The sequence below is a fragment of the Ictalurus furcatus genome, chromosome 10 (genome assembly GCF_023375685.1).
Source record: "Ictalurus furcatus strain D&B chromosome 10, Billie_1.0, whole genome shotgun sequence".
NCBI classification, from domain to species: domain Eukaryota; kingdom Metazoa; phylum Chordata; class Actinopteri; order Siluriformes; family Ictaluridae; genus Ictalurus; species Ictalurus furcatus.
The window spans coordinates 26,812,604-26,825,072 of record NC_071264.1 but is presented as its reverse complement, the minus strand read 5'-3'; the positions used below and the strand labels follow the sequence as shown (position 1 = coordinate 26,825,072).

The window sequence follows — 12,469 nt, the reverse complement described above, 5'->3', positions numbered from 1 at the left end:
TGAACTCCTAATACACTTTAACAAATTCTTCAGCCAATAATGTTTGTAAATAATAATTTGTGAATAATAATAATAATAATAATAATATTAATGGCTCGTTTCAGACATGGAACTACTTTTTCAGTGCTGTAATGGTGCATGGAAAACAAAATGAGGTCAAAATACTGGTATCGGTACAGCAGTAATTGTGCTTTTATCCATATTTCTCCTCACCTTCATCATCAACAGCGAATTTCTGTGCGTTGGCGTTGACGGCCCGCACTCGGTCGGCCTGGATGGCGATATCAGCCTCCACCAGAGCGTGTTTCTGGAGCAGATCTTCCACTCCCAGCAAGTGCTTCCCGTAGTCCTGAGACAGCAGTAGCATCTGTGGAGAGAAGCGAGTAATCACAACATAACGGTTTACATTTCATTATTATTTGGTTAATAAAATGCATTAGAACAGGACATTCTTCGCTACTTCTCTCAGTTTTACTTCTCTTGCTTTTAGTGCACTCCCACCACCCACTCTCTCTCTCTCTCTTTCCCTCCTGCCTCCCTCGCTTCTTCACCTTCATCTCATCCATCCAGTCCATGATGTAGAGCATTTCCTGGAAGACACGCTGCACACCCAGGTTCATCTCCAGCCTCTGCCTGCGTGCCTTCAGCAGCTCCAGTAGGTAGTCCCAGAGCCGCAGCACGTTATCCTTACGTGCCGCAATACGCTTGATGTCGTGGTAGTTCTCCGCTTCCAGCTCTTTAGCTACGGCCACCACGGCTTGCACACGCTCCTCGTAGGCTGCGATGTCCGTCTCGATGGCTTCGTGCTTCTTGGTGGCCGCCTCCACTGCCTGGAGGTCGAAGCCGAAGTTGTCCTGCAACAGGAGTGATGAGGTATTTCTTTCATTACAAGCATTGGTGATTAAACAATATTTACTCCCATTGAAAGATCAGACTTGTAGAACCAGGTTTGTCTGGTAATTTTACTGTAATAAAGTAACAGTTCCCTTATTATTACAAACCAGGGGTGCAAAAACTTCTTCATCATGTACAGTTATACCAGCTGGTATAACTGTTAAACTGGTGAAAAAAAAAAGGCTAATGATTAGTCACCTGTGACACCAGCCGTTGGTTCTCGCTGAGCCAGGTTTCTCTCATGGCCGCCTTGCGGTCGAAGCGGCGCGCCAGCTGCTCCAGCTTCTCCTGACGAATCAGCTCGTTCCTCAGGGCCAGCTCACGCTCATGCTCCGCCTTCTCCAGACGCTCCCAGGCCTGTGTGCGCACACACACACACACTATGACTAACACTATCACTGTATCTATCATCCATTTACAGCAGATCCAAACTGTCTCCAAGATCATATCTTTTGAGCGCTGAATTCTCTGTTTTGATTGGTCAAAATGGTGTTTATTAATTTTGTAAAACAATAGCTCCGAAAGTAGTGCTGACTGCAAGTCAAAGCACAGATTTATAAATTAATTAATACGCTCATTCGAATACGTATTATTCCATAATGACACCTTAATCACATCGACCTAGACGATTTTTCCTTCAAGGAGCTGTTTATTGAGCCTTTTTGGAAGGAGTCTCCAGTCCCAGTGCTTTGTAACAGTACTCTGTAACAGTAACTTACTGTACTGTTACTGTTACAGTAACAGTAATAGTAACTGCAGTTTCTTGGTAACACGATAATCTGCATTTTTTTTTTGTCTTATTCGCTTCATAAAAGAGAATAACGAGAACTGTTTATAGCTGTTATAAAATACGTAAACTTATATGATTCCTCATGCGAACATTATGTTCCAAAAGATCAAATGTAACTGTATATGGATAAAAATTAAAAGTTAAAAAAAAAAAGAGCGGTCATTTAAAAAAAAAAAGAAGATGTAATTGTTGGCAGATGGTGCTGTGGTATAAATGGAAAAGGAATAAAACGCTTCAGGACGTGCTGAAATAGGAAATGAATCAACTCCGCTTCATAACACAACCCTGCCATTGATTACTGTTCTAAAACTGCACATCCAACAACTGTTTTATTCCTGAAGAGCAGTAAAAGAGCTGAGATTTGTTCCAAAACCACGTCTCACCTTGTTGATGTCGGAGATGAGCTTGCCCTCCCTCGGCATGTAGACTTTCTGGTTGTTGGCTCTCATTTTGCTCTGGATCGTGAACAGAAGGACTTCCAGGTTACCTTTCTCTGTGAACCTGACAACAAACGGCAAAAACAACAAGCCATCAACAAATTCAATTTTGCTTTGGTATTCAAGTCTACTTCACTGAATCGATTCGAATAATCTCAATTCCATTTGATTCAATGATCGAATTTCTATACAAACTTCCAAAGAACTTTCGTTCCATGCGTCCTTAAGAGAATGAAAATGGCGTAACGCTCACTTGGGAGGCTTCTCTACAGTGCGGTACGTGTTGAAGGCCTGGAGCTGCTGCTGGACTCCTACTAGAGAATTAGCAAACTTGCGGTTGTTCAGGATGATGATGGTCTGCTCGATCCACTCCAGAAGGTCCGACGCAAGAGACTCGTATTTCTCGATCATCTTCTCTGTTTCGATGGCGTTATCCAGAACCTTGGGAGGGACAAGGCACAGGTTTTTGATTCTGCAAAGTATCGGTATTTCAATAAGCCAGTAAATAATAAAAACAGTGTATGAACTCACTTTGCCAATACGTTTGCCCTCCACCTTCAGAGCCTTCATTTTGGAGAAGTAGTGGTAGTATGTGACGACGTAGGTGATGACTGACTTCTCATCAGGATGGTCTACGCTGATATCTAAAGAAAGTAACATACTATATTGTGATTTTCTATAACAGCAGCTCTGACAGTAGAGCGGACTGAAAGAAAAATCATTATTTATTATTAACTATGTTCACGTTCTTGCTCGAATATGTCATCGCTTCTACAGTAACAACCCGCACAATGATTTGTATTGTAGTAGTTTTCTGCGAGGAGAGGTTTGTTTTATGCACATTTATGGAAGGAGTCTCCAGTGTCAGAGCTTTGTATCAGTCAGAGGTAAAGCTATAACACTCTGCCCACGTTTGACATTTTTTCCTTTTGAATGTCTATGGAATAAAATAAAATATCAGATGCCACGAGTGAACCTTCTGCCATCATTTACACATTTGAATGATCCATGTAGGCTAATATGAAGCAATGTGATAACATTTTAATATATTAAAAATTACCTTATATGGTCGTGGGCATTGTTTCGACTCAGGACAGCTGGCATTTGCTGCTATTGTCAAGCAATTGTTTGACGCCGTACACAACAGCGCTTCACCTTCATGCGTTCGTTGAGAGCAGGCTAACGGTTGAGAGGCAGGAATTTGGCCAATAGTTGCTGCAAGCCTTTTATAATCGACCAATCGGTGTGTGAGAAGGCGGGAATTACAGAGAGGGGTTAAAGCAGTGCAAATATGCGCACACATGATGCAGTATTAAACCATAAGCACATCATAATGAAACTAAAGCTGAATCCTGGACATTTTCTCAAATTTATAAATCCCGTCCGGACACTCTTTTAATGTCCGACAAAGAGGACGTACGGTCACCCTAACGAAAGCATTTCAGAGAACAATTTATGTTCATTTCTACCAAATTAACGTTTTGCGCAACATTTATTTGTTCATGCACCAGGAGGTTGTTCATGTTCGCCACGACTGGCGAGGGAGAACCAGAACTATACTCAAGCAGCTGTCTATATTGTGTGAGATCAAAAGATTCATTTCTTTGCTTATAAATGAAAAAAAAAATCGCAATCCTGTCAGTATTCCCATTTTTTACTAAATGTACCTGTAATCTGATCACTTTGTTTTTTGACGTAAATGTAACGGATTACAGTGATTAGTAAAGCCGTTACATGTATTCCATTACTCCCCAAGCCTGTTAAAAGATATCATTTCTGAGGCTTTGTTAAAAAAGTGCCCTCAAAACTGCAAGTGCAAAAAAAAAAAAAAAAAAAAAAAAAAGAAAAAAAAAAAAAAAAAAAGGAACAAACCGCAAAATGAAGCAGTTGGTAAAACGAAATGTATTTTAATGTTTATTGTGAGTATTATTTTTCATTATCGATGTTTTCGAAGCAAAAAATCATGATTTAGAAATCAAGAACTGATTTATACTCGCACGGTGGAAATATGAACGCCAATCGAATTCGATCTAATAATCTGCTATTTTTCCCAATCGAATCATAATGATGTTATAACCGTGCGTGTAAAATGCAGCTCATCAGAAACCAGCTCTCGATAGAAAGGGCGAGAGGAGCTTCTTACCCTCAGGGTCGAGCAGTTTAGTGAGGCCCAGGTGCTGCTCGGCCAAGTTGAAGGCATTCTGAAGATTGTAGTGAGCGTTGGACTTCTTCAGCTTGTCAAAATCAATAAGATCCGGCCTGTGAGCAAAGGAAGACACGGGTTTCATGGAGCGTCAAATAACACAGGCTGGGGCCAAATAGTGCACAAGCTGAGCCAAGCACTGAAACTGGAATCTTGATGCCAGGGATTCTACCTGTGTTTGTGGATGAGGGCGTTGAACGCCATTCCGTCGCGCCAGCTGGTGGTGAAGTTGTGGATGTTGACATTTGAATAGCTGTAGGAGAAACACAGAAAATGCTCAGCTCGTATACACGACCATTTCCTCGATAACGCAAACGGCTGTTGCTGGACGAACACACAACTCACCCTGCCGTCTTCATCTGACACCACAGGAGCAGAGCGTCTTTAGCCGAACGCTTCTCTTTATTGTCTTCTGTTACAACGCTGATGTCTTGGATCTGTTCCAGACACAATAACACACACACACACACACACACACACACACACATTTGACTTAAAGGTTCCTAACATATATAGATAGAATTGTAGTTAAAACAGAGGATTATTATTTGTAGGTGACCTGGAAGCGGAGGATGATGGTCCAGATGAGGCCGAGCGTGAGGCGATGGTTGCCATCGACGATGTCATGGGAGCCCATGTTCTCCAGGTGGACACGTTGCTCCTTTAGGAACTGCAGGGCTTTATCCACATTCTCCAGACAGTGGATTCTCATTCGGCCCTTCGTGGGTTTGGGCTGCAAAGAGGAAATGACAAATGAGTATTAATGTTCCCTTTGAAACAATTCCTAATGCCTCAAAGCTGAAGAAACGAGCTGGTGTACATCTGGGTTTTGTGGGAAAAAAAGAGAAGATTTGAACCATTTTTTCTTGTAACAAAATGCATTTCCTGTTCTCAAGATTGAAATCTGATAGCTATATCATGCGCGATATGTAAATCAGCTCCTAACACGTGACAACCAGCATGTTTTCCAAATGTTCTACATAAAGACAGCTGCCACATCAGAAATTTAACCTGATTATCCTGTTTAATTTGTGTGTGAGAACAGGGTAAACATCGCTGAATGTGAATAATGCTGAGGCTCTTCGGCGATGTGGACTAGCTGGCTAATATTTCCGTGTGATATGCAAGAAATATAACACTTTGTGATGTGCAGTTACAGGAAAATAATCAACGGCAAGTTACTCTTACCACCCTGACGTTCTCAGCAAGCGTTTTATTCCTCTTAGTCCACAGCAATTTGATAATGATTTTAATTTTTATTAATTATTATATAGAACTATAAATATTTTTTTATCCATTTATAGTTGCATTTAATGTTGTGGAACATCCACATGGCCGCCGTGGACTAAAGCTGCGTGTCGTAATCGCAATAATTACGAGATTCGGACTTGTAAAAAGCATTCGTGGAACTCGTAATCACAACGTGTAAACTAAAAAGCTCCGACTTGTACCACCGGACCTCTGCGGAAAACACTCAAAATGGCGGCGGCTTCAGCGGTAAAATGTAGTTAAGTAGTTATCTCGTAATATTTCTGTGTAATAATTCCTATAATTGACTATTATAAATGTCTTAATAATGCAAGATTAATCTGTAAATAAACGAAAGACATACAATACAGTTGAACGTAATTAAACGCATAATTCCAAGGACGTAAACATGGCGTGAATGCAGCCTACACCATGTCATGCTCCAACTCACCTAATTATTCAGTGTTAATTTGTTAATTATTTAATTTTTAATTTGTTTATTATTAGTCTTCTATTATGTGGCGTGTTCACCAGGCAAGTCCCAGTCAGGATGTTGAACTATAGAAATGAGCGTCTGTGGCTCAGGTGGTAGAGCGGGTTGTGCACTAATTGTAGGGTTGGCGGTTTGATTCCCGGCCCACGTGACTCCACATGCCGAAGTGTCCTTGGGCAAGACACTGAACCCCAAGTTGCTCCCGATGGCAAGTTAGCACCTTGTATGGCAGCTCTGCTACCACTGGTGTGTGAGTGTGTGTGTGAATGGGTGAATGAAACACAGTGTAAAGCGCTTTGGAACCGCTAAGGTTAAAAAAAAAGCACTATATAAGTGCAGACCAAATGCCTTCTGACCAATCAGAATCTAGAATTCAATAGCGCTGTGGTATAATTCCTAAAAAAAACACAGATGTTGTCCGAAAGCAGCATCTCTGACCTGGTCCAGTATCAGATCTGGTTTTGGCTGATAATCTGAAATCCGAGCTCTGAAATCATTATTATATCAAAAAAAGTGAACTGGCTCATCCCCATTTATTATCCATTCTGTCCAAGAGAAACATTTCGAGTGTTGCTTCTGTAAGTGGTCTGCAGTTCATTTTGGACGGTGTTATCTGTCCAAAATCACTAATAAGCAGATTTGTGTTTTTCTATGATTACTGTATGGACGTCATGGAGATCATGGCGCACTTGTGTTACATTTTGGACGTTAACTGTGGCTTAGGAACTCAGTTATACTTTTATTTGTGTAACATTTGGCCAAAATGTTTCTCAGATCTCCAGAAATTGTTGCACGACGGTTCTATTATCATCCGGATAGTTGACAATTTAAAGGAAAAACAACGTAAAGTTAGTTAGCGTTAATAAGGCGATGGGCCACCAGAACAGCTTTGGTAAAGATTCTACACATCTCTGAAACATTTCTGGAGTGATGATCAATATTCTTTCAAAAGATATTCCTTTAATTGGTGCTTTGATGATGGAGGTGGAGAGAGCTGTCTAAAAGCTGTCTATCGCTCCAAAATCTCCCAGAGGTGTTCAACTGGCTTGGTGAAAGTGAAGCCACAGCATGTGATTTACATCATCATCATCATCATCATCACACCACTCAGTGAGCCTTCATGCATGATGTGTGGGGGCGGAGAAATCGCAGAAGACACCAACGCCCATCGGGATAGAAAGGCGATCAGTCAAACCAACTTTGCACTGATTTGCAGTAATGGATGTCTCTAAGAGGAAACGTGAGTGGACTCAAAAATAAATAAATGCACCCACAGAGAATAACGGAGCCACTGTTTTATTCTCCCCTTTAATTTGTCACCTGACTGTATGTTATGAAAGGAACTATGTAGAAATGCTTTAAGAAAGAAACAATGTCCAGGTCATAAAGTTCAGCACTGCTATGAAATCAGTCTTCAGTTACATTAGCTTGGTTTTAAAAACCAAAATAAAGTTCCCAAGTGACATATTTCGGTCCACACACAGGTGCACTGCTGACAGAGCTGTACAAGCTAGCATGACAGCATGACAGGCTGCAGTATCCCACTCCAACTCCTTTCCTGCAGGAAAACAGGCTCGAGTTAATAATGTACTGTGGCCTTGAGGACAGAATGGGCAAACTGTTTCTATTCTGACATGCACAATGGACGAGAGCGGCTCTCGCAGGAAAAGCAAAGTGTCAAAGCGCAAGACAGATTGAGACACTTTTGGACGGAATGTCCCGCTCTAAATAGGGATTATATTGTACGTGTCCTTTGTGAAGCATGTTTTTCTTTTTCTCCCTCTCCACTCTGTCGTTAGATTTATCGTGTAAGAATTCGGGAAATGTCGCATGCGCCATTTCTTGGGAGATAAAAATATGCTTGAGTTTGTAAACGACTCTATCAGCGTGTGCGAGTGAATGAGTAACCGGGCGGCGTCAGAGGCTTCTGTGCTGGGATATGATGTACAGGAGGAGACTTTGTACTGAGGCGTGGTCGCTGCGTCTAGAGAGAGAGAGAGGGAATGAAATAACGGCGGCTTGATGTGGGGGATGGTGCGGGGGGGGGGGGGGAGTCGTGGCTGCTACAAGTCCCTTAAGGACGGATCCTGACGAGTATTTCAGACGGCACGTGATCCACAAGGAGAGAGTTAGATGAGGTGGCGGAAATCTGCTAGGATGCTAGACAGAGAGAACGGACGGCGTTTTGCTTTCTATACCCCTACTTCAGAGGTGTGGGTGGTATCATCCTTGTCTGTGCTGAGTTGGTAAGGAGGCCTCCTACAGACAATCACTCACACACACATACTGCAGTGGCATTGTGTCTTTTTGAAATGCACATGGCTTACAGACACACAGTAGGTAGATGGCAGTGCAGTATGGCGGCTCTACGATGACATCAGCACTTTTCAGTAGAGCCGCTAAAGACGCTGGAAGCGATAGCCAATAACATTAAATTACAATTAGATAACAGATAACAGACTGTTAGCTAAAATGATGATGGTTGACATTTATAGGAGGAGGGTCTAGATAAAGATCTCATCAAAGTTCTTATACCACTCAGCAGCCATCTTGGATTAATTATTTCCAGTCACGCATGATCAGGCTAGTACGCACCTCAGATTCCAAAACTGGTTAATGTTTTAAACAAGGTTAAATGTTTAAGAATGTTCCGGCTACTACACTCATGCACCTCCAGATAGCAAGGACGCCAGTTGGTTGATGACAACCAACTACTTTTAGTTTGTTTCTATGGTAGGGGTGATCTTTATTCCGGAGAGTAGGCTGTATCCCAAATGGATTTCTGCTCTCTACATATAGTTTGAGTAATACAGAGGGTAAAATAATAATGCCGTCTACACTCTAATGCACTATATGACCTGTATCAGGGGTTGTAAGATGGCGAACCAAGACCCGAGGGTTGTGGACCTAGCGAAGTATTTCAACAATTTAAAAAAAAACAATAACAATAAACATCGATAATTTAGCTGAAGCCATCTCATTGGACCAGATACTAGCTACACATCTGAAGACATTAGTTCATAAACGGGTATGTTTTCGCAGATTTATTTTTTTATTGATACCTTCTCTGGTCCAATTAGTGAGCTGACTTCTGAGAGATTATATAGCTAGCTAAATGCATGCAAGCCGCCATGTTGAATCCAATTTTTTAAATGGAATAGATGGTGTAGACGGTGTTTTAGCACTTTTTTCTGTTCTGTCTTGAAAAACTGGACACTAATGCAGACTTTATTTATGAATAAAAAAATAGATATAGTAAAGAATAAAAAAAGCCTGCCACTATGAGCAAATCAGTATTGGTTCTTTAGTATATCAGAAACTCAAGTACACAAAAGGACTCTGTGTTTAAGTTGTAGGAAGTGCGGCAATGTAAACTAGTCCGTTACAGGTGAGCGAACCTGCTTCATGGTCATATTAAATATCAACACTACAAAGTCTTCAGAGTGCTACGGCAGGATGTAATGTAGGTGCTTTCCGAGAGTCATCTTCCTCATCACGCCAGTGTGTAAACTGATCCTGCCCTCATGGGTGAAGCGACACCTCGCTCGGCTTGGCAGCTTCCTGTTCAGCATTAATTACTTTCTTCTTTTACCGCTATCCACTCTATGAGTAATTACGGTTCATCGCCTTGAACAAAGTGTTCATGAAAGACCTTTTCTTTCTATGACAAACACCCAATGATAACTTAATAATACTTCTGCTCAAAACATTTGACAAAATGGTAAAAGCGGACGCTCCAATATAAAGGTTTTTTTTATTTAACAAAGAAAGCGTATAATCCAATAATATAGGGGTGATAAGGTGAAGATGTCAGTAAACAGAAGTTTACTGTCTTTAACATTTATTGGAAGGAGCTTCATAAGCCATGACCCTTGTTTTGCAGATGTTCCACAGCATTATATGTAACTATAAATGGATAAAAAAAATACCATGACATTCTTTAATTAATTAAATTAATTAATTCAAAATTGTGTTTAATTTGCTGTGGTATAGAAAAATGATCAGTAACTGTACAGCACTATTAACATCTATAACTACAGGCATACAAGTATTTTATTTCTTTTTTAGCTAACACAGGAAACCTGGAAACCTGACAGCCATGTGAGTACTATATCACTATAAATGACAACATCTATTTACCAACCTTTATTTTCTTACGACTAAAAACCGACTGCTGAGGAAGGAAACAGTAAAAAAAAAAAAAACATTATCAGGATATATTTAAGGTCCAGCTGCGAGCCTCTCGGACATGCTGAGCGTAGCCTTGAGTTTGTGGATACAGTGTTTCCTCTGCAGTTCGCCTAAGAGAGGAGATATCTAATCAAAAACCTTGAGGACGATGTGAATGATGTACGCTACAGTTACACGCAGCTGTGCCGCACTCACGTCTGCTATTACTCAACATGTGACTCATACGAGGGTTGTAGCTTCATCACTCTCTCTTGTACTTAGAGAGAATATAGCGCTTCGGTTAAACCGGTGACGATGCAGATGAGATCATACAAGTGGTGTAAGTTTCGTTTCAACTGTTGGTGGGGATGACGGACTGATTGCACCCAATCCATCGCATCATTAAAGTTTACTAAAAAGTACTCGATATTAACAACAAAGTTTACATTTATGGCATCTGGCAGACGCGCTTATCAAGAGCGACTTATATTTATCTTTTATACAACTGAGCCATTGAGGGGATTTGAACTCACAACGATCTGATCAGTAGTCCAATGTCTAAACCACTGAGCAGGGAACCAGTAAAGTTATTTTTTGCTTAGGATAGTGTATATTACACTAAAGAATGTGCCGGTAATTCAGTACGCAAAATATTAGCAATTTAACTCTCACTAGTAGGGGATGCACCAATACCATTCGTTTTTTTTTCAGAAAGAGTGCAAGTACATGTGTTTTGGTACTCAATGAAACCTGAGCGTGCAGAATATTATCAGTGAGCCATGAATCTCAACAACTCAAGTGTAGATCTTAGCGAGTGAAAAGGAAGGAAGCTCGCGTACTCAGTGAGTACTCAGTGCTCGCACGACTGAAGTGCTCTCACACACGACGATTAAGATGCTTTATCAGGTTTTTTGTATTCCAGAAATATGTACAGATCGCTGTAATTTCATGTCATTAGGAACTTGTGAACTCAACAGGAACTTATTTAACCTTAGCATAAGGAAACATTAAAGACTGAGTCCAAGATTGTAATATCGAATAAACTGCGTCCAATTCATTTGTAATTGTTATTAAAAAATACTGACGATATTCATGATATAAATAAGAAAATTGTATTGTGTAATTTATCATGATATAGATATTATATACTCATAATACTCAGCCCTATTTATAGCTACTAAATAATTAGCCATGCTAGCATCCATCCTTCCATTTTACAAACCGCTTATCCTACACGGGGTCACGGGGGAGCCTGGAGCCTATCCCAGGGCACAAGGTGGGGGACACCCTGGATGGGGTGCCAATCCTACACACATTCACACACTACAGACAATTCGGAAATGCCAATGAGCCTACAATGCATGTCTCTGGACCGGGGGAAGAGTACCCGGAGGAAACCCCAGAAGCACGGGGAGAACATGCAAGAACTGCGCACACAGGGTGGAGGCGGGATTCGAATCCACAACCCCGGAGGTGCGAGGCAAACGTGCTATCATTCCCAGACATTTGCTAGAAAATGTAGCTAGAAAACATGATTACTTTTTAAAACTTCCTTTTTTCCTCATGCAATTTTATAGGTGAGAATGAACGCCAAACGGTGACGTGGGATTATTTACTAACTTCCAGGAACATACAGTGAGTTTTTGAACTCTCGCCCTTGTTCTCTCATTTCAAAACAGAAAGTTTTACACGGACGTAACAGATTAACTACAAGTGTCAAATTTCAAGGCCAACACCTAACAACAGACAATGTGAAATCTATGACGGAGAACATCTCCATCTAAATAAAATGACTGCGCATCTGTGCTAACCATAACGAAGATTATAGCATTACCATAATCATCTTTGTTGTAACAGTGACGTCAAGTGTTTTATTCATTACATAATGTAGTTTGAATCTGATTTATTCTGCAGTTTAACAAAATTGTGTATTGAAATACGCACATGTTTTGTGGCTTTTAGTATGAATATGTTAGCCTTAAGGTTATCTATAATCTAGTGCGCTCCAAAACAATGACAAAATTCCCATTTAGAAGATATACCATTTCATTCCATTTCCATTTATGGCATTTGGTAGATGCCCTTATCCAGAGCGGCTTACATGTATCTCATTTATACAACTGAGCAGTTGAGGGTTAAGAGCCTTGCTCAAGGGCCCAACAGTGGTAGCTTGGCAGTGCTGGGGCTTGAACTCCTGACGTTCTGATCAGTAACGCAGAGCCTTTAGACACTGA

At 40.9% G+C, this 12,469-nt stretch overlaps 1 protein-coding gene across 2 annotated transcripts in view; it reads right to left on the bottom strand.

Annotated features, from left to right (window-relative positions):
* Positions 1 to 12,469, bottom strand: part of sptbn1 (spectrin, beta, non-erythrocytic 1) — an 83,971-nt gene that overhangs the window by 22,795 nt on the left and 48,707 nt on the right. For both annotated transcript variants that reach the window (XM_053635686.1, XM_053635687.1), the window contains 10 exons: positions 4,884 to 5,057; positions 4,670 to 4,761; positions 4,497 to 4,577; positions 4,265 to 4,380; positions 2,653 to 2,765; positions 2,375 to 2,562; positions 2,068 to 2,185; positions 1,093 to 1,251; positions 552 to 854; positions 214 to 367 (listed from right to left, as the gene is read on the bottom strand). In XM_053635686.1, coding sequence (XP_053491661.1) covers positions 214 to 367; positions 552 to 854; positions 1,093 to 1,251; positions 2,068 to 2,185; positions 2,375 to 2,562; positions 2,653 to 2,765; positions 4,265 to 4,380; positions 4,497 to 4,577; positions 4,670 to 4,761; positions 4,884 to 5,057 — 1,498 coding nt within the window. The remainder of the gene's footprint in view (positions 1 to 213; positions 368 to 551; positions 855 to 1,092; positions 1,252 to 2,067; positions 2,186 to 2,374; positions 2,563 to 2,652; positions 2,766 to 4,264; positions 4,381 to 4,496; positions 4,578 to 4,669; positions 4,762 to 4,883; positions 5,058 to 12,469) is intronic.